At 45.0% G+C, this 22,262-nt stretch overlaps 1 protein-coding gene across 1 annotated transcript; it reads right to left on the reverse strand.

Moving 5' to 3' along the window:
• Positions 1-1,976: 1,976 nt before the first annotated feature.
• Positions 1,977-10,472, reverse strand: FZD4 (frizzled class receptor 4). Its single transcript, XM_088140542.1, has 2 exons — positions 9,967-10,472; positions 1,977-3,616 (listed from the first exon to the last, which is right to left on the reverse strand). The coding sequence occupies exons 1-2, from the start codon at positions 10,240-10,242 to the stop codon at positions 2,285-2,287; spliced, it is 1,608 nt and encodes a 535-aa protein (XP_087996668.1). The 5' UTR covers positions 10,243-10,472; the 3' UTR covers positions 1,977-2,284.
• Between the last annotated feature and the right edge of the window lie 11,790 nt (positions 10,473-22,262).

A 22,262-nucleotide genomic window follows, 5' to 3' on the forward strand; every position in this document is an offset into this window, starting at 1 on the left:
GCACAGCAGACACCCTGCCTGCATGCACATGAGTGGTCAGTGGACTGATGAAGTTCCCTATTAATTTAATCTGGTGGGCATTTACTATTATGGGCAGAGATTTCTTAAATCAAGAGCAGAGTTTACAAGGCCTCCCTGAGCAAGGTCTCCATGTTCTGCTCCTTCCTGGCAATTGCAAACAGAAGCAGAAGCCATGGAATAAAAGGAGCTACCCAGGTAAAGAGGCTGCGGCTTTAGTGGCCATGGGGAGGCCCGAAGCCTGGCTAAATTAGCTGACCTCACCTCTGGTTAAAAGTAAGAGCTCAGTTAATTTTCCCATTAATATTCATGGAGATCTATGCAAGCTGTAGTCTGGCTCCAACATACTGTTTTTATCTTGTGAGTTGGAGCAATGGGAAAGGGTCGTAAGGCAAAAGTTGACGACGGGAGGCTTCCTGTACCCCAAGACTGCATCTTGGAATTTGGTGCAAACCAGTGGAATTGGGACAGCATGTCTGCAGCTTAAAGAGTGAGATGAAGACTATTTTTAACCCCAAGAAGAGCCAAATGAATTGATTTTAATAGTAGGATTTTCAGTTTAAAAACATGAAAATAAGGACAGGAATAGAAGCATGGTGAAAAACATCTCTTCTTAACCTCAAACCCCATTGGCTAGAACAGTGTTTCTCAACCTTGGTACCTTTAAGATGTGTGGACTTCAACTCCCAGAATTCCCCAGCCGGCTAGGGAATTCTGGGAGTTGAAGTCCACACATCTTAAAGGTACCAAGGTTGAGAAACACTGGGCTAGAAAACAGGCCAAATAGCTTAATTTTGGTGATGCAATGTTTGGATTCAAAACAGGACAATAAGGATGGCAATGGGAACACAAGCCTTCTGGGTAGTGAGATGTTCCCATCCCTACCCTTAACCTCCCCAAGAATAAAAACCAAGCTAAACATTTTCATCCAAAAGCTCTACAAAGGGAACACCACACATTGGATGGCCCCCAGTCTGGAAAATGCTGGCAGACATTTGTTAAAGCAGGGATTTAGTACAAAAAAGGAAGAATTGTTTAATTTCTTGGGAAGTGTTAAATTACCGCCTCAATAGTTTAGGCTAGAAGTTTAATTCCTGGGCCAAACTTCCACCAGCAACTTTTCAGTGGCTGTGTGAGACATGAAAGACAAATTAAGAAGCAAAATAGGTGCATTAAACTTCTTGTTTAAAAAAAACCAAAACTTCTCCACCTCTCAAAATCTCCCCCAAGAATCTGAAAACCAGCTTTGCCCCTGCAGAGGGTCATATTATCACTGTTATCCTCCTGTGATCCTTGGGGGTTAAACCTGTTTAGTAACTATTGCCGCTGAATATGAAAAAAATGCTTATCCATAGCGTGGTCTGCAACTAAACGATTCATATTTAAAGTTTCTTGGTTTTTTTCACCGAAATAAATCTATCAGGACAAGGGTTTTATGCGTTTGGTGACCTTACCTCTTGCATTGTGACATCTTGATGACACATTTTGTCATTTTGGGGTCATCAGGATTAGAAACAGATCCTGTTTCCATTCTATGTTTGTTTCCTCATCTCAAATGCAGCCTGAAACCCATAATAGTATTTGGTAGATGGAAGCTAAAGGCAAATTGCCTTGGCTTCATCCTCAGAATCTTCCCTGGTTTCTGCTTGAAGGTTTCTGCAGAACTCCAAAGCTTGCAGACTGAACTGCAACTTTCTGCTGTCTCCAAGAGCTTGGACATCAAACTGAACATCACTTTCCAGTTTGAGAAACTTTGGATTCTAAATTCCCTGAAAACAGCAACTTCCCCCCGCCCCGGATCCAGCAAAATGATTACCCTTGAAATTCCTTCCCCTCCATTTTTTTTTCTTGTGCTACTTTACAAGACAGTGATAAATGTGAGTCAGGACAGGAGAAGGGGAAGACAGGGAGTGAGAGAAGGCACACTCTGCGTTATCAGGAGGTGCAAAGTCCCATGAATCCTAAAAACACCGCTTGCTGATAGAAACTTGCTGATAGAAATCCAAGAGGCTCCACGGTTTGCATTCACAGCTTTGTGAAGCCTTGCTTCATTTTTAGAAGTTGTGCTTTTTTCCCCAGTCTGGTCAAGCCCCCTTGCTTCTGCTGCTCTCCTCCCCTCCTCTGAATTTCTGCAAAGATCATACATGGTTCCTTTTCCCATTAAAGGATTCACTCCAACATTCCTGCTCCCAATGTTCCTGTACCACCAGCTCATCTTGCATTGGGGAGGAGAAAGAAAGACCATTTGCTGGTTACTGATCTTTCTTTATACCACGGTCTCATTCCCTTTCCCAGGCTTCACCCAACCATCCGCCCTCTTTGCCCCCCGTTTTACCCTCCCTGAATTCACGAGTCTATTTGAGCACTTTTGCCAAGTGTGCAGCGTCTTGGCAGACCAAATCCACATGCCTGATGTGATGCCCACAAGCAGGGACATGAAAATCTTTAGCATTTCCACAGCCATGTTGGAGGCATCTGCTGAGTAGCGGAAGATCTTCCAGTTGGAGATCTCATAGAAATAGCAGGCAATGACACAGGTGGCAGGCACGGTGTATAGCACCGAAAATACCCCAATCTTCACCATCAATCTTTCCAGTTTGTCAGTTTTGGTCCCGTCCTTCTGAAGGTTGGACCTGATCTTAAACAAAGCCACTAAACCAGCCGCAATGAAGAGAGTCCCAATAACCAAGTAGGTGAAAAGGGGAGCCACCACAAAGCCCGTCAAGGCATCAAGGTTCTGGTTGCCCACGTAGCACAGCCCTGTCAGCTCATCAGCATCGACCAACCGCATGATCAGGATGACAATGGTCTTCACTGCAGGGATAGCCCAAGCAGCGATATGGAAATACGAGCTGTGCATTTCAATGGCCTCATGGCCCCACTTGAGCCCAGCTGCCAGAAACCATGTCAGGGTCAGAATCACCCACCAGATGGAGCTCGCCATGCCAAAAAAGTACATCAGCAAAAAAATGATAGCACATCCTGTGTTTTTGAGGCCCTCCTGGATGAGGACAGGTTCTACTGCCTCGTCAAAGTCACAGGAAATCCTTTCTCGGCCTACAGTCAGCCGGACAATATAAGCGATGCTATAAATATTGTAGCACATGCTCAGGAATATGATGGGCCGCTCTGGGTAGGAAAACCGAGTGGAATCAATCAGAAAGGTCAGGACTGTGAAGGCGGTGGAAATGAAACAGAGGCTCGCCCACACAGCCATCCAGATGTCGGTGAACGCCTTGGCGGACCGGCTGTAGAGGCCAGCATCATAGCCACACTTAAGGACACAGTTCAAGCTTCTCCGGACCCAGATGTATTGGTCTGAGTTAGATCCGACAGTCTGGCATTCCTCTCCAGGATGCAAGGGGGCTTTGCTGTGGAGAGGGACCTCTTCGTCCCCTGGTCCCTCCATGCACATGTGATTGTGGTCGTTCTGTGGGGGAAACTTGCTGCAATTCAAGTTTTCTGGCCAGGAGAAACCAAATTCTTTCAGGACTGGCTCGCATCGCCTTTTGACGGAGAGGCACATGCCACCACAGGGGCCGATGGGGATGTCGATTTTCTCCGTGCACATGGGGACGTAGACAGAGCAAAGGAAGAACTGGAAGAGGAAGAAAGGACAAAGCAACCTCAGAAAAGTGGGCATGCGTGATGTCTCCCCAAACTTTTTCATCCCAGCTTTCTCTAACTGGATCCCCTTCAACACTGGTTTCTTTTCAGATTCCCCAAGTCCAACTGAGCACCTCCAGTTGGGTTGGACTTCAAATTCAGCCAGCTCCTTGGATCATGTCCACTGGCATCCAACGACTTTGGAGGATAACCAGTTGGACAGGTTAACCCATTACAGGTAACAACATGGCACTATAATGTGCTTTTATTAAGTGTAGGGCCTGAACATGTCAGATAAAGGATCAAATCCATGCTTTTCCCACCACTGATGTCATGTCTCCAACATTCAGCATTTACCTATCCAGCACAGTCATTTGTAAATGAATTTTCATAGGCCAGAGACAGGGCAGTCTCGATTTAAGGATGCCCCAATTCAGCAGAACTTCTCAAAAAAGTGCCTGCTGCTGATGCTAGATTCCTTTGCAAATGACTTTGGTTGAAATGTAGAAATCAGCTGCACAGCAAAAGACACGCCTTGACTTTCTTCATCAACATAGGCAGGTTCTGTGTACAAAAACAGATCAATGAAGCTCAAGTGAAATCTCCAATCTAGGTACGGAGGATAACTCCTACTGACTTAATGGACCTTTCCATGTACTTTTCTTGGCAACAGTGATTTGCTATTACATTTTTCTGGAATATCTTTTCAAGTTCCCAGCCTGGGGTCCCATCCAAACACTCACCAGGTCCAACCCTGCTTAGCTTGGAAGTATCAGCTAAGGTTGGATAGAGACTGACCCCTGCGGCAGATAAGTAACCCTTATGCAATGAATACTGACAGGACTACAAGCTCTCACTTTCTTCCCCATTCAAAATGAGAATTGAAATATTCTGGATTATGCCCAAAGTCTCCCCCCTCCAAATATGCTTGGTTACAACAAAGCCAAGATTAATACATGCGGTTCGAGTCCAGCCTTCGCGTTAAACAGGGTGAGCTCCTGTTTCTTCCCCAGTTCCTGTCAACCCAACAGGTCGAAAACTCACGTGAGTAGATAAATGGGTACTCTCACTCCGGTGGGAGGAAAAATGCTGGCAGCGCCTTGCAAAAAGGAGTTGGGAGCAGTTGCCGGTAAGCACGAAAAACTGCGCGCGCCCGAAAAGGGCGCGAAGCAACGGAAACCCGCCTCCCTGCGCTCACCAGCTGGGCTCTGCTCTAGGAAGGAGGCTCTGGCAAACCACTTCCGAAAAACAATTGCCTTGAAAACTGCAAGGACTCATCCAAGCAGTCACTGCAGGGTCAGCAATGACTGAGCGCAGACAAAAAAAAAAAAATTACTACATCAAACATGATACTGTTTTTAAAGAGTGAATATTGGAATATACCTTTTTTTTTTTAAAGGGGAACAATTCTGTGAAAAGGATGCTGACACACCCCTGCTTATTTCCCCCACTCCACAATAATGGAAAAGCACTGTTGCAGGAGTGATGATAGTCGTATTTTATTAAAAATTAATAAAGTTAGTATCTCTAGGAGTCTAAACTGTTTTTTTGCCCAAACTTACTGTTCCATGCATAGGAAATTATTTTCATGGAAATCCACAGGCAACATGGAGGAAAAATCTCCCTCCCCAAATGCCAAACATGTATATAAATGGGAATGTTCCAGCCAAGAACTTTATAAAAACTCCACTGGGACCAGATCCTGAAATGTTTGATGTTGGCATCAGAACCAACCGGGATTAATTTAGAGCCAGAAAGAAGCTGAACAATTTTTATTCATGCTCATTATGTGCTATCAGAGCAATAGATACAGAAGGGTTCTTGTTTAGCATCTTCTCTTATATTAACGTGTAACACAACTTTTTGCATGTTTACTCAAAAGTCAGTCTCATTGTCGTCCCTGATGCTCGCCTCCAAATAAACACATTTAGTTAGTCCTCGGAAAAGCTAGGGCATGGATTTTTATTATTATTATTATTATTTTGGTGCCTTCGAGTCAGTTTGTGACTCCTGGTGACTGCCTGGACAAGTCCCTACAGTTTTCTTGGCAAGATTTCAGAAGTGGTTTGCCCTTGCCTCCTCCTTCCTAGGGCTGAGAGAGAGGGACTGGCCCAGCTGGCTTTGTGTCTAAGGCGGGACTAGAACTCACAGCCTCCCGGTTTCTAGCTTGGTGCCTTAACCACTGCTCCAAAGTAGCTCTACTCCCAAATGATTAATATTTTGATAGGAGACATCAGGAAATTCAGGGCTGAATGGAACAAACTAGAAGTTAGATCTGAACGTGGGCTCCTCTGATTCAATCTCCGGACCTGAAAGAAGGTACCAACTGGTGTCTTCTCCTGTTCCGTGTAAGGCAGTGTACAAAACCTTGTTAAAACTTTACAAAACCAAAACAAAAACTGGCACGTTTTAGTTGCTAGCAACAAGCAAGTAAACCGTTTATGTGTCCAAGGAAATGGAAAGCTTTATTGTAGTTTCAGACTGCTAATTATTAATGTGGGCTAGAAACATGCTTGAATGCATTTGACCTGCAAAGTTGTTTCAAATGTGTTTTTAAAAGTGAGAGCTTATTTAGAGTGGCCTAACCTGGGCAACTGCCTGTTTCTTCCATGCATTTCATTTTCATGCATGTTAATGGAGGGATTTCATCTCCATTAACGTGAAAATTTCTGACATACTTAAGGCCCTGCTGGTTTGCCTTTTGTTTATTAATGTCAGTGTCAAAGCTGAGTGCTGTCGTCGGAATTCCTGAGCTACCTGAGCAAACACACACTCTCTACAGGGATAACCTGCCAATCTCCTAAAACAAGCTTGAGATTTTCTTTTCAAGACAAACAGCTTTTTTGCCTAACCTAAAGAGAGAGAGAGGCTGGCAGAGAGGGAGAAGGGGAAAGAGGAAAACTTTGGAATATTGCATTACAGCCTTGCAAGTAACACCACCAGACCTTTTTGGATTTAGATGTTATTGTAAGTCTGTTTCTTATCTTGGCAGATTCACACCCAGTGGAAGACCTTGCTCCTCCTCCTTGGCTTTGCCCTTCAGTTTTCACTCCACATGAAGAAAATGTGTTTGTGCTGTGGAATCAAACACAGGACCCATTCTTGCTCACAGCATCATTTTCTGTTCTTAAACCTGCTAGAACTCTGGGTCCAATAGTAAGAGGGTCCTGGGTCCTTCTGTAGTCCTAGTAAGTCTGTAGAGACCAGGGTCTTGTTAGAAAATTCACTGACTCTACAGCTGTCTGTTCTCTCCATTTAACCCCCCTCACAGGGGTGTTGTAAAGCTTCCTGAGAGTAAGAAAGATACTTAGGACTCTTTGAAGGCACAGCGGGAAAAAATCATGGTCATATTTCTGGACGCCTTACTTTGCACACCTGAGATGCAAGTCCAAGTTAGTCATTAACTTCCTGGAGCCATTTTGGAAAATAACAGGTCTTAACCAAAAGGAATAAAACACTGGAGGCAGGATTACAAGCCAGGATGACAAGGGAAAAAGTGAGAAGATGGAATTAAATATGCACCTACCACCTGCTTTCTTTTGGAAGACAAGTTTTTCCAGCAGCGCTTGACAAAATCCAAGTGTTCATAAGGCTATCTGAAAGCTGTCAGGTTCATACATTTCTCTCCATGACATTAGAAAACTCCAAAGTCTGATCACTTTTGTGGCTATGATTTTCACCACAAAAGTTATTTCCATTTCATTATTTTCCCCCTCTTCTGAAAGTCACCCACCATCCTCTTGGCTTTCGCTGCCAAACTGCCAAGACACGAGCGAGAAAGAGACCAACCGATGGATGGCATGTGGCAACTTTTCGTACAGTAGAAAGACAATTTGCTGATTGTGGTTACAAAACCAGCAGAGAATCAGGAAGTGTCCTTTGCTGGTTAATGGGAAAGTCTAGGGAGTGACCCAAGATGGAATCTTTTTAAAAACTCTTCTAAAAATAGTGGTGGAGAGGCAGAGCAGTCCCAGGGAAAAAGACAGCGGAGCACCTAAGTTTCTGCAGAACACTGAGAAAAGACTCTATTCCATGATGCTGCGTAGGCTTGCAATACATCCACGGCGCTCTGGTTACACAGAGGAAGAGATATGTGATGTGGGTCTCCTGTGCAGGTGCAGAAAAGACTCACAATGCGGAGGCATTTCTATGTTGGATGAGGACAGACCCAGAGCAACTCATGAACTCGGATGTAAGCTCTCTTTCATACGCCAAAATTACAGGTCTTTATGGAGAATCTCATAGAGTTCTCACCAAAACCATGCCATGCCAAACTGTCACGGATAAGCCTGAATATCTGAGTGCAACCACCACTCCCCGATTGAAACCCACAGTGGAAACCAGGGTGCTATTGACCTAAGAGGTTTAGGCCATGGTTCCTCAACCTTGGCCACTTTAAGATGGGTGGACTTCAACTTCCAGAATTCCCCAGCCAGCAAGGCTGGCTGGGGAATTCTGGAAGTTGAAGTCCGCCCATCTTAAAGTGGCCAAGGTTGAGGAACTCTGGTTTAGGTCATCATGGTGCAAGGGCCGGCAAGAAGAAACGCAAAAGACGAAAGCAAACCAAGTGGAATGAAAGAACCTAAGAAAAGCTCACCTGGATCAGACCAAGGCCAACTAATCCAGCCTTTGGCATCGTACAATATCCAACCAGGGGCACTGAAACACACACCATGGATAAGAGGGAAATATTCCTCTTCCACCATTGCTCCCTAGCAGCTGGCGTTCATGATTCCCGCTATCAAGACTCATAGCCACCAATAGCCTGATCCACCATGGATCTGTCCAGTCCCCTCTAAACTGGTGGCCTTCAACAAACCTCATGACCATGAACTGTATGACTGAGCGATGAGTGGCCCACAGATAGCCCCTTTTTATCGCGCTTGAGTCTCCAGGCATTTTCTTTTCATGGGTGACCCCTAGCTCTAACGCTGTGGGGAAGAAAAACGTCCTTGTCAATTGTGTGGGATTTTTATATACTTCTGTGGTGTGCATGTCCACCGCCTCACCTTCTCTCCACGCCAAAAAGCAACATCAGCCCTCCCCCAGTCTGTAGTCTTCTCTTGCCCCCTAATCATCCTGCTTGCCCTTTCTTGTACCCTCCACCCCAAGTCCTCAAAGCTTTGTTTCATTGCAAGCCTTTACCGTCTTGGTTGTTTAATTTTCAGTCCCCTTTGGCATGATCCCAAGGGGGAAATTTGCTTTTTTTTCCCCAGCAGCAGCACACTGTTAACTACTTAACGTAGCATAACCCTGATCCCCATTGTAATTCTAATCTCCAGCCATGCTGGACAACCCGTCTGGCCTCAACACCACAGCTTCAACCTCTGCCGGGCGGGCCCAGAGCAACCGTCCTCCAGCAGCCTCTGCCAAGTGCCAGCTTCCTCTCAGTACACCTGATCCCCCCAAAGCCTCCTGTCTGGAAACACCCAGGAGTGGATTAAGCACTCCACTACTCCCAGGAACATGTTTTGAAAGGTGGAGGAAGAGTTACAGTTCTTTCATGCCTGCCATGAATAGGCTGGTAGGGCTGTTTGTTGCAAAGTTCCCCACAGCCTGCCTCAGCTCTGCCAAGCCTCCCTTTTTAACCCCTGGGCTTATCATTCAGAGGTTCCAGCAGAAAGAGAGCAAGATCTCATAGCATGTGCAGAAAGAGGGCTGTTCTTATCAACCCAGCGGTGGCCGCAGCCTCCCCGGACCTCGGATCCCATCCAGAGGAGAAATTTCCAACCAGCTGTCTTGCACTGAGTCATTCCCAGCTGGACCTCAACTTTGCCTGACAATTCCCCCAACATGCTTAACCTAGTTGGCTAATGAATTTTCTGGGTTAGTAGCCTGAACTGGTCAAGGATGATGAGTTCATATTATCTGCCCAAAGTTCCATGGTTCGCTTCAGCAAAGAGAGCCACTACGTCTCCAATGTGGTGGAGCGCTATATATGACCTCAGCCACCTTCTCTTCCTCTTAGACCCAGGAAGAGGCACTCTGCACATGGCCCGAGGAGCTCTTTTCCTGTTCTTTTCTTCATCGCGGGGCCCTCAACGCATCTGCCACATTAAACGGGGCTCACTTCCGGAGTCAATCGACTTTTCGCGAAGCGGCCGGCCTTTCGGAACTCAGGACCGAAGGAAGGTTACATTACGGGAGGAAAGCGCTTGGGCGCCGAGCCTTTGCGACACTGATCTCCGCCAAGAGGCCGGAGTCCCGCGCGGTTTACCTCTGAGGAAGCCTGTCCCACCCCGGGGCATCAGCGGGAGAGCTCGCATTCCAGGGAAAGTAACTTCTCCCGGGAAGGAGGGAAGAGGGGTCACCTCGGGAGGCGGCGGCGGCGGCGGCACTCACCTGCAGCTGGCTGGAACAGCCGTACTGGATGAGCGGGGTGAAGGTGGTCAGCTGGAGCTCGGCGTCGGTCTGGAACTGGCTGCCCACCAGGTTGGGCATCTTGGTGACGTTGTAGCCCAGGTTCTGGCACATGGAGATGCGGATGGCATCGCAGCGGCGCTCCTCTTCGTCGCCAAAACCGCGCGCCGCCTTCAGCGCCGCCAGCAGCAGCAGCGCCAGCAGCAGCAGCCGCCGCCGCCGCCACCGGGCACCGCTCTGCCCCGCGGCCGGGGACATCGTCCGGCAGGCTGGCCGCCAACCCTGCCGCTGCCGGCTCCAGCCCTGCCGGCGCAGGAACGAAGAGGCTCGCCCGAGCCCCCGCCGCCGCCGCCCCTTCCCCGACCCAACGTCCCGAGCGCCGCCCGCCTCTTGCGCCGTGCGCCCGCCGAGCGCGCTTCTGGCTCCGCCGCCGGCGCAGCGCGCTGTGACACCAGGCGAGGCGGTGCTCGCTGGGCGAGAGGGCGGCGCCGGGACCCTGGCGAGGAACGGCGAGGGCGGGCGAGCAACCTGCCTAGGGGAGGGGCGGCCCCGCTTCGGCCCGCCCCTTGCCGGGAGCGGCAAGCGCGCCGGTCGAGGAGCGCCTCGAGAAGGCTGAGCGGCAGCGCGAGCAGGAACCGGCTGCGCTACCTGGAAGCAGATCGCGCGAAACTCGTAGACTGGGCTTTCCCGCTGAGTCAGGTTGCGCGGAAGCACGCTCAAGCCTCTGCGCGCTTTCTTAGCAGAGCACCTCGCCCGCGGGCTTGTTTCTCACGCGCAAGGGCTGTGTTTCTAGGAATCGAGGCGATTGCAACGCGCTTTGGCCACGGGCGAGGTGGCAGCCTCGAGGTCACTAATTAATCCCGCCTTCGCGCCCAGTCCCACCGCTTGGGAAGGCTGATGCTGCGCGCGTGAGCATCTTTCTCCCCGCTGCGCGCCTTCGGAGGACCCACAGGAACCTGCTTGCGGGCTTCAGGTAACACGCCAAACCGTACACTGATCTAAAGGGCAGCGTTTGTCGACCAGACCGCTGTGTAAGTGCAACTGCAGAGTCTTTAAGTCAGTGTTTCTCAACCTCAGCAACTTTAAGATGTCTGGACTTCAACTCCCACAATTCCCCAGCCAGCTGGCTGGGGAATTCTGAGCGTTGAAGTCCAGACATCTTAAGAGCTGCTAAGGTTGAGAAACACTGCTTTAACTGACCTGGTTAAGTACATTTGGTGGATGCAGCCATGGACCCACAAACTAACCAGCCTGTTTTTAAACCCAGCCCATTGTGGGAGCCTAATGTATGGGTCCAATGCAAACCTGGACAGCTGTGTGAATCGAAAAGATCCTGGCCCCACTGTGGATAAACATGCCTTATGAATGTAGCTGGTCCAGGCTAAAGCCGTATCTGCAACTAAGCCTTCCCTGGGCCGTTTCAGGAGCTGCATCAGAGATGACACAAATGAAGACATCCAAGGGGTGTGCGCAAGGCTGCTAAATAAAAAGGCAAACCAAAAAACTCAGGAAAGGCAATGGAATACCAATGCTGTACTGTTGCCACAAAACCCCCACTCTCAATGCACATATTTATATTTACCAAGAATTGAACTTGGGTCTTTCCCCCTGCAAATTCTATTTTGCCCGTTGGTATATTTTCTGGTTTGGAATAAAAGTCAGCAGAAGAATATTTGAACATTGGTTAGGTTATGCTAACTCCCGGGAGCTCCAGGCGGAGGTCTTTCCTGAGAGCTCCAGGCGGAGACAATGAAAAGGAAGCAAAAAGACCAGAACATCTCCTCACCAGCAATCAACACCCAGATAAGCAGGGATTAACACCAGACAAACAATCAAGCAGCAAACAATACCCTAATCAAGGAACTACCAACTCAGATAATCAAGCAGTAAACAGCAGCCTAATCAAGGAACTATCAAGAAGAAAAGAACAGCCCTGCCAACCTTGACAGGGCAAGCTACTGTATGTACAGAGGGCAAACCCCACTCCCTTCTAGCACTGAAGATGTTACCTAGATGGGTAATGAAACGTCTGCAAGAAAACAACCAAGCTCAGAGAACCCCAAGGACTCCATGGAGGTCTTTCTTTTCCAACCCAATATAGTGTACTGGGAATTTAACCCAAGACTTCAGCTTCCAAAGCATGAGTGCATGACTGCTGCCTCTGAGTTAATGTCGTCTCTAGAGAAATGTGCAAAGGAGATGGCCTTGTGGCATGATGTTGCTTGGCTTGGTGGCCACATCACTGAGTACATCCTCAGTGGTTAGAAATTATAAATACAGTACAGACCAAACTGAGTTGGTGCCTTCAAGGTTTAATTCTCAGCCATGGAAATTCACGGGTGATTTTGGGCTGGTTGCTATCTCTCAGCCCACCCTATCTCATAGGGCTGCTGTGGAGATAAAATGGAGATCCTCATGTAAGCTGCCTCGAGCTTTAGAAAAAAGCAGATACTGACCTAAATAATAATAATGAACACTTACCACTCAGTAAGTGGCTGATCTCAAGCTAAGTTGGCTTGGACTTGGTTAGCGCCTGGATGGGAGACCACCAGAAAACCCCGAGGTGGTTGAAAAAATATAGTAGAAGGTGGTGGCAAATCTATTCTGTACTGTTGCAAGAAAACTATGTGGATGTATCCATGAACTCACCAGAAGTCAAGCTCATGTTTTTAATCTCTCCCAGCCAGGCGTGTCAGCATTGGACAAGTCCCTGCAGTTTCCTTGGCAAGGTTTTTCAAAAGTCTCTTGCCATTGCCTCCTTCCTACGGCTGAGAGAGAGGGACTGGCCCAAGGTCACTCAGCTGGCTTTGTGCTTAAGGTGGGACTAGAACTCACAGCCTCCCAGTTTCTAGCCTGGTGCCTTCACCACACCAAACTGGTTCTCTTGGAATATGCATTACGTTAACCCATATTGTAGATTTGTCGCTTATTTGTTTGTGCAAATCCTGTCCCTATGCTGTAGGACTGAGCCCGCTATATGAACCAGACAACTATGGTTAATGCAGCAACCATGGATAAAAGTATCATGGCTTAGCACAATATGTGAAATCATCCATAACTGGACCAGCTCCCACTTGCCATCCTTTCTGCAAATATCCCTATATCCTACTGAAGGGCAAACTTATCCATATTTATTCAGAACTGCGCCCGCTGAACTCTGTAAGACAGAATTCCCATCCCTGGCCTATACCTAAACCTGGAATAATCCTCATTCAGAGGGTTTACTTTGGAAAAACATGATTGTGCAAATACTATGCACTTGAAAATATATGCCTCCCTCTCTTCAGTTCTCCCATGCCTTTTCTAATCCTCACACACCGCAAGAGATATTTTCTCAGATAAGATTCTTCTGCAGCCTAGATAAGAGGATTTTGCTCATTAATTATATTGCCACTTAGGACTGATAAGGTTTCAGTATACAAAAGGATGCATTGTGTCCCCCTCCACAAAATAATGTACAGCACTGGTCAAGAAATGAGTAAATATTTTGCACGGAATGAGAGCCAATCTATTCATTTAGGCTGGAAATGAATTGGAAAAGTACAGTGGAAGTTAATTCCCAGATAGCCAGTAGGATTCCAGCCAAGCTGCTTTAATATGATGGGCCATAGCACACTTGAGGGATCTGATTTATATTTACAGAAAAGTTTTAGGAAGTGGTAAGGGTCCTTTTGTAGCAAGAGTCCTCCAGCTTGCATTAGTGGTGCAAGGTTATAATATAGCCCCCAACACTTCCCTAGAGCAGTGTTTCTCAACTTCAGCAACTTTAAGACGTGTGGACTTCAACTCCCAGAAATCTGCAGCCAGCCATGCTGGCTGTGGATTTCTGGGAGTTGAAGTCCACACGTCTTAAAGTTGCTGAAGTTGAGAAACACTGCCTTAGTGGTTCTATATACAGTACTTCACCACTTTTATTATCACTAAGGACAAGGTAGGGTGAACCTGAGCTTGAGATGAAAGCTAACCCTTCTGAGAACCTCAGTGTTATTCTACTGCATCCTGGGAAAAGTTTTTTCTGTGGGTGATGTCACTGGAGGAAGTCCTTGGTCTAGTTTAGTCTGCCCAATATGGTGCCTTGAAATAATTCACATATTTCCCAGCCTGTGTGACTGACCTCTCTCCTCAGGGCTGAACCAGTATTTTTCTGTTAATCCATAGTGCAGAGTCCTGTAAATCTGCCCCCAGATTCCAATTTAGGCAAATTGCAGGAAGGTAGGTGGACGTGGACTGGATCTCTGCAGATAAAACAGAGCTTTATCTTACATAGCTTATCAGACAACATACAGAGTCTACCAGTTCCCCTCTAAAATTGTTTCCCCATCCCCCCTGCTGACCAACATGCTATAACTCAGACAAAAATGAGAGCTATTAGCCTAGGCAACCTTGATTAATTGACTGATTATGTGCCATCAAGTTGGTGTTGATTCTTAGTGACTACATAGGTTTTCTCCATGATGATCTGTCCCTAACTTGATCTTTCAGGTCTTCTAACAGTCCACCCATTGCCACTATAACAGTCCATCCACCTTGTAGCTGATCACTGTCTTTTTTCTTTCCTTCCACCTATCTCAGCATCAGAGCCATCTCTAGGGAGCTGGGTCTTCACATAATAGGTCCAAAGTAGACTCATTTAAACCTGTTCATTTGAGTTGTTCAGTGATCCATTTGTTTGTTTTCTTCACTGTCCATGTTATTCAGGAGTCTTTTCCAATACCAGAGCTCAGAAGTATTAATACTCTTCCAATCCTGCTTGAAGGTCCAACTTTTGCTTCCATATAGGGTCACAGGGAATACCATGGCTTGCACTGTTGGGAGCTTAGCCAACCTTGGCTGATCTCTAAATTAGAGTCAGGCTGGTTAGTATTTAGATGGGGGACCAGCCCTAGGAAATCCTTGGATTGTGGGCTAGACTGGGAAGGTGAAAAACCATCACAGGGGAAGGCAGTGGAAAACCACTTTTAGACTGTTGCCAGCAAAACTACATAGAAGTTTCCATGTAGTCCCCAAAAGTCAAGTGCAAGGGAGACTTCACCTTTTGAATCAGCTGGTTTGGAGCAACTCAAAAGTTTGTGGAAGCAAACTTTTTTTTTTTTTTAATTGGCTCATTAATGGGAAGTGTAAATTGGGAAAAAGGCAGAGAAAGACGTATGCTTCTGGAGCTGCTCAGGTTGCAGGTTCCACCAGATAGTGGGGTCCCTGAGCTTGACTCAGTAGAGGTGTCATAAGGGGAATGGAAAACCAGAGTGGCTGATGAGGAAAAAGAATATACTCAGTGCCTACAGGATGCTGGTTGGGTATTTTGGGGAAATTGTAGAAAATGGGTGTAGGAGGGTTAGTGCACTTGAGTGGCTGAATTCCAACCACAGCACCCACACATTGCCACATTTTGGTATTTTCCAATTTTATTCCACAAAAGAGCATTCTGGGATTCCTTCCTGTGTTTATATAGAATACTTTGCTCTAAGTAGTGTTTTTGAATCTCAGTCTCAATCTCAGTGTTTCTCCTCATGCTGGGGAATTCTGGGAGTTGAAGTCCACACACCTTAAAGTTGCTAAGATTGAGAAACACTGCTTTAAGTATAATGTAGTTATTTACTCCTCACGTAGCAAGATTTGCAAATCCATTCCTGGTGGGTAATAAATGGTTTATGGCCTAACCTATGTGAAAATCCAGTGCATTCTGACTTGTCAAGCAATGCTTGTCTTAGCATGATGTATGAATTAAAAAATAAGCAACTTATGAAAATGAACCATTTAAACCTGTTCATTTGAGTTGTTCAGTGATCCATTTGTTTGTTTTCTTCACTGTCCATGTTATTCAGGAGTCTTTTCCAACACCAAAGCTCAGAAGTATTAATACTCTTCCAATCCTCTCTCAGTCACTTCTAGCGTATGCTGTAAAGTGACACGCTCACTGGCTCTGTTTGTACAAGGATGGAGCAAAGCTTGTCCTCCGTTTCATGACCTCTTCCATCCTGGATGCTGTTGTGTGAAATCCATACTGTATAGGAGAGGTGCCCATTTTGGCTCAGGTGTTGTGAAAAGGATGCTTGTACAGATGTTCTGAGTCTGTGGCACCATCTTTTCCCCTTGGCCATTGGAACATAAACCACGTTGTAGCAGAGCTGGAATCTGCAGGAGTTTTTCATTGGGGAGGTGTGAGTCACTGTGGGAAGGGGATGGACTTCATTAACAGATCTGACAAGAGCTGTTGTCACACATTTTCAAAAGGCACAGATGGATCTGTTCTTTACATCAGTAAAGTAATACGGTGCACAGTTTGTTATGAACCTTTCAGATGGAGACTCACCAGCATGCAGAAAGATTAGGTATATATTCTATACTGCTTTAACATTGCTTCCTGTTAAAATTAAATGAAGCGAATGTGATCTCTCTCCAGTGCTGTATCGATTATCATATTAAAAAACGCAATTTGGAAACAACTTTTGAACGTCACTGGAGGCAGCACCCAAAACTTCCAGGAGTCAGACATATGCTGAGTTGTATAAATCGTGTTCTAAAAGTAAAGATGCCTCCAAATTGATCTTTCATATAATTGCCTTCCCATGATATGGAAGTGCCTTTCCACTATCTTGTTTTGGGATGTTTTTCCAACTTCCAACTGAGCGCTACTCCACAGTGCTCAGGTTTCCTAAGTGGTCTCTTGTCCAAATAGCAACCACGTGTGATCCTGCTTAGTTTTCTTGATAGCCAAGGTAGGCTAGCTGCTGCCATCTAGGTGGACAACCTGTGGTTCACAGTTCATACTATTGTTCAGTCATTCAGTCGTGCCCGACTCTTCATGACCCCATGAACCACATCGCGCCAGGCCTTCACTGTCCTTCACTGCCTCCCTGAGTTTGCTCAGTTTCATGCTCATTGCTTCAGTGATGCTCTCTAACCATCTCATCCTCTGCCATCCTCTTCTCCTTTTGCCTTCAATCTTTCCCAGCAAGTTCATACTATAACGTAGCATTATATGTGAATCCAGCAATAATGACCACCCAAAGAATTCATGGATGCAAATCAAGTCTTTCCAGCTCAAGTCCAAGATGACCTACATATTGTAAGTCATCAGCAACAGTTAAAAAACCAATTAAGTATTTATCTGCATTATGGAAGCAGTTCCTATATGCATGAAAGTCTTTCCTTGTCTTCCCAACTGTTTGTGGCTTTTGTTCTTCTATCAGGGCAGTAAGAATCAGTTTAAGAAACATTCTAGTCTTTGAGCAAATACTCCTTTACAAATCTCTGGGTGAACAATCACATTCATCATCATCTACAGCTTGACCCTTTGGAGGTTAATTATATTTCCCCTAAGAGGAATTCCAACTGTCAGTTGATCTTAATGAAGAAGTTTGACTGTTTTTCTGTGAGATATACATAGGATCAAACAATTATCTGCATTATTGCCCCATCCTTGATGGAGTAGCTATCGTGATGAGCTTCCACACATTGAAATGCATCATTCCATAATTGAATCCTAAAATAAAATGTTACAAAATACTCCAGAGTCATAATATTTTCACCACAGAAGCCTGATAGAGGAACAAAAGCTGAAGGCAGTTGGGGAAGATAGGAAATACTTCATGTGTGTAGGAGTATCACTTCTATAACACAGATAAGGACGTGCCTAATTGGTTCTTTAAATAGATCAAAGCAGGAAAACGCGGGGACAATGAGGTTAAGCTGCACGATATCAGTGGCCAGAAAATGTGTGCACAGCCGCCCGCAGCACATTTAATGAACATGAGACACTTGAATGTCTCAAAGACTATGGATATAGCTCAAAGGGGTTGCTGGAATAATTGAGTGAGATATGGACATGATTGATGACCGCTGATACAATCTTAAATCTTTGCCTTTCCATATGAGCCAATATCTTCATTTAGATCTTATCTATAGCTAGAGAATTGCAACCATGTACATCTTAATTGTACAGTACATGATGAATCCAAGATAACAGGAATACTTTCCATGTTTCTCCCTGCTCCTACCCTGCATTCATGTATGATAAAAGAAGGTTTTTTTTTTAAACATTATAGATGAATCTTTGGGGAGTGGAGAGCTACGGTTGGCTTTTCACAAGCCCTCCAAGACTCACTCTAAAAAAGCACATGGGTGAAGCCGTGAGAAAAATTGGGTGGAACTATGACCAAAAGAATTACTATTTTTATTAATTAAAATTAAATTAATATGTGGTATTCATTTACTTTTGTCCCATTAAACGGTATGGTAGCTCCAGTTTTGGGGAACACAAGACGCTGTGTCTGAGGGCTGCTGAAGCTCTGGAACTATTTTATATAACTATTATAGCCTTGAAAATCCCTATTTTAGAAAACCTGAAATGCTGGCAGTTCAGTTCAAATGTTGTAATCCTTAGAGGCGATCTTTTGGAGCGAACGTTCTTAATCAGGCGCTGAAATCCATCCTCTGAACAATTTTCTTCCCCTGTAAAAGAGGCTTCTGTTTTTCTGTCATTCTCAGGATGATGACGAATTTCTCCAGGATTCCTTTGGGCGGTATCTTTCTTTTTAGTTTTATTTTAGGCTGTGGGTGATGCTGTTCTGGTTGCCTGCTGTTACACACTTTTTAATCACGTGGACGCTTCCTTGCTACCCAAAGTTTGAATAAGAGGCACCCCTTCACAATGGCTTCCCTTGGGGTTTAAGGATTCCTGATAGGAGGGACAAAGTAGTTAACCTTCACATGTTTCTTCAGTTCATGCCACATAACCGGGAAGGAGCAGATTCCATTTCACTAGAAACTTCAAAGTGTACTGAGCCACTTTCAATCAAGTTTCAGTAAAATTTGATTCAAAGAATTAGTTGAGAAATCCTGGATTTTAGCATAGCTGCGATAGCAGACACCACATTCCCCAAATATACATGGCCTTGATCCAGAAGGATTTCTGGTTCCTTCTGACCCAGCTGTCTAAAAAGCCTTGTCTAAATCATGTTATGGTTCGGCCTCCTTTTTGAAAAGACCACCTCGTGCGCTTTACTATGTTGTGTCTGTCTCACTGGATTCGCTTCACATGCAATGGTAGATATTGTAGTGGAATGCAAAAGAGAGCATGGCGTCTCTGTCCTTTGAACAGTTGTGCAACAAATTTAATCAGATATACTGTAGATTGCAGTTTAATTCATTCCTCTGCATAAATAGTAAAGGTGCAAAAGCAGTGTTCTCTTTTGTAAGTGGTGGACCTTGGTTTCTGAATGTTCTGATAAAAGATACAGAAGCAGTCCTGGATGAAAAATGTGGCAATCCCACACACAATTTCCCAGAGCGTACAGAGTGTGACGAAACATAATCTTCCTTCCTCCAATATCACTTTTCATCTATGTAAATTTAAGCAAAATATTGAGTTCCAGCAGCCAAGGAACTGTATCCACCACCCCCTATTTCATTTTGTTTTGAAATTGCATCGCTTCAAGAATTTTTCAGCTGGAGCAGGAATGACCTTCCAGATAGTTTGTATTTTAAAATGGTTTGGAGCTGCATTCTTCCCACCTTGAGGCCCAGAAAGCAAGCAAGCCAGCCAGCTTTGCAGGAGGAAATGATTTAATACTTTCGCTATGCAGATAATGACCCACACAGGAGATGTTTTCTGGCAAGAGCGATTGGTGCATGATGGAGAAGTCACTGCCCTTCAACTGGCAGGAGACCATGGTTATGCAGAGAGCCACAATTTTTTCTTCCCACAGCTGAAGGAGTTCAAAAATTGGATCGTGTTGCATAGATTCACCGGCTCCTTCTCTGGAAGTTCAAAAGACTGGCTGTAAATCTATAGTACCTGTCAAGTTGCCATTTTTTTTTTTTTTTAACCATCTCTAACTCCAGGCCTTTGGCAGATCCTTGAATTGTAGATGTTAGCAGGTGAATAATACTTGTGTGGGTGGGCGGGTAGGTGTATTCCCCTGTGGATTTAAAAGCCAAGGAGACTATCTTTTACTCTGTCAACTGGTTGCCTGGCTAAGAGCCTTTCCCCCCCAGAAAATGCTCTACACCCATCTTTCAGTTGGCTGAAAATGATACTGGCATGACATTTACTGCCTCTCCTGATGATCAGAACCTACGTCTTATGACCTCTTGTCTGATTCACTGAAAAACGGAGCTGTTCTGATCTTGCATGCACAATGCATCATAAGCGAAGTGACTGGTTGATACCTCCATCTTTGCTGGTCTCCCTCTGCAGTGCATCACCAGCCCATGGGAAAAAAAGCATCTATCAATCAGAAATGGGACTGATCTAGTGCAGGACTGTCCAACTTCCTCTGTTCCTTGTTGTACCTTCTACTGTGGTAAACTAAGTTGAATAAAAAAACCCACACAGAATCACAAAACAAGCTATGTCACAGGTCACATTTTTGTTTCATGTTACTCTCCCCATCTTTTTCTTTCATTGCGCAGCATAAGCCACAAGTGTTGACTTCCAAATTCATCCTTGCTGCATTCAGGAGGGTGCTGGTCTGTTGTTTCAGTCTGTTATGAAATTTTCCTATTGCACCATCCCACTCTTACACTATGTTGTGACAGTTACCCTATTCTACTGATTTGCTATCTGGACTTCCCATTAAATGGGAACAGGGAGTAGATTTAAAGTACTTAACTGCTGACTAAGCAGTCTAGCATTAGTGGGCAATTCTGATAAACCACCAGCACAGCATTGCTTTACCTGCCTTTTAGAGGGTAACAGCAGAATGCCATAGATAAGAGCCTTGGCTGGTCATCTGACTTTGCCTCTGGTATAACTGATGGTGATGTGTAACAGATCGTACACACTTCGTAGCTGCTGCTGAATGGTGTCAGTTTAAATGGGGAAACACTGCAGTGAAGATGACAAGCTTCTTTCCACATGGGCTGAGGATGAGATGAATGCCATGTCATGAGGATATAGCAGAAGAAAAATGTAGCCAGCGCATGTTTGTTTCACAGTTAGATGCAAGTGGGGAGTAGTTATAAATCAGCATTATCTGGATGTTGGGCAGAGATGTTTCTTGTCCCAACATTTCTGTAAATTCCAGTGGCTTTGGGGATGGTTGTGTTTTTCTTCCTTAAGCATTTGTCAATTATATCTTATTTTTAAGTATGATCTGTTGAGATTCATAGGGCATTCTTTTGAATGGTATGGAGGGGAAAATTGCATTTGTATATATACAATTTTCCAGTTTCCCACTGACTCTACTAAAACATAGCACATTTGAGTGCTTGGATGACATTGATTTGTGATGGGGTTCAGAGCTTCTAAAAAATGCACCAAATATATTAACCAAAATATGCACAAAAATGTATGTATTAGGGAAATGCGTACAGAAAAATGTTAGAATAAATTGGGCACAAAAGGCACACACATTTGGAAGAAATCATACGAAGTATGAACAAATATTCACCTGAACCTTTTTTTCACCATTTAATTAGCAAATCAGTGTGGAAAAGGCCCCAAACAGAATAGCTGAGAAAATAAAAAATGGAGCAACCTTAAATTGGACAAATTTATCCATCCCTGCTTCTGACTAAACTTGCAGAAAGCTAGAAGGGATTTCTTTCTATTTAACCTTGAAAAGTTTATAGGACAGGCACCCTTTGTATAGAAAAGTATTTTCTATTTGGGGAAGGCCAAGAGTCCCAAAGACCTGGTGTAGGAAATATCCCAAATTAGAATTCCTTAAAAAAGAAAACTAAAATTTGTGAACTGTAATAATATTTCCAGACTTCTCAACTATTAATAGATATTAGTTGTTAAGCATTTGAAATGGTGCTATGGGTATGCTAAAATGGCCATGTACCCACAACATGTTTAACCCAGGCAACCATGAACCCTGTCAAATTTACTGGTGGTTTTGGCAGCACACAATCACACAACTGGGTCACAATAATCATTTGAAGAACACAGAGTCTCTGCCCACTTTTTTAAAGTGCCTAGTATCCCATGAGTCCTTTGCCAGGAACATATTGGCAGATCTTCATGATATCACAGGCTTTTCCTCACTGGTCAGGTAAGCATTAGTAGGTATGGCATCGTCAGTTCAGCGAGTCAGTGTGTGGGAGACTCATTTCTTACTGCGAAGGCTTGTCAGTGAGTTCCATAATGGAGAGGCTGGCTTTTTCAGACCATCTTGGTCTTCAGCTCTTTTCTTGGAGGACTATGTAGGTTGAAATGGGTCAGCTGACTGAGTTGAGGTATTTTCATGATGTATTTGACCGTGTACAGTTAGGTTAATCTTAACTAGGTCTTCTTTCAATTAAGTTAAGAATTCTTTCACTGGATCCCCTGA

This window comes from Python bivittatus, unplaced genomic scaffold (genome assembly GCF_059951505.1).
Source record: "Python bivittatus isolate LINGU-HERP-01145 unplaced genomic scaffold, Pbiv_v1 ctg000340_np1212, whole genome shotgun sequence".
Taxonomy (NCBI): Eukaryota; Metazoa; Chordata; class Lepidosauria; order Squamata; family Pythonidae; genus Python; species Python bivittatus.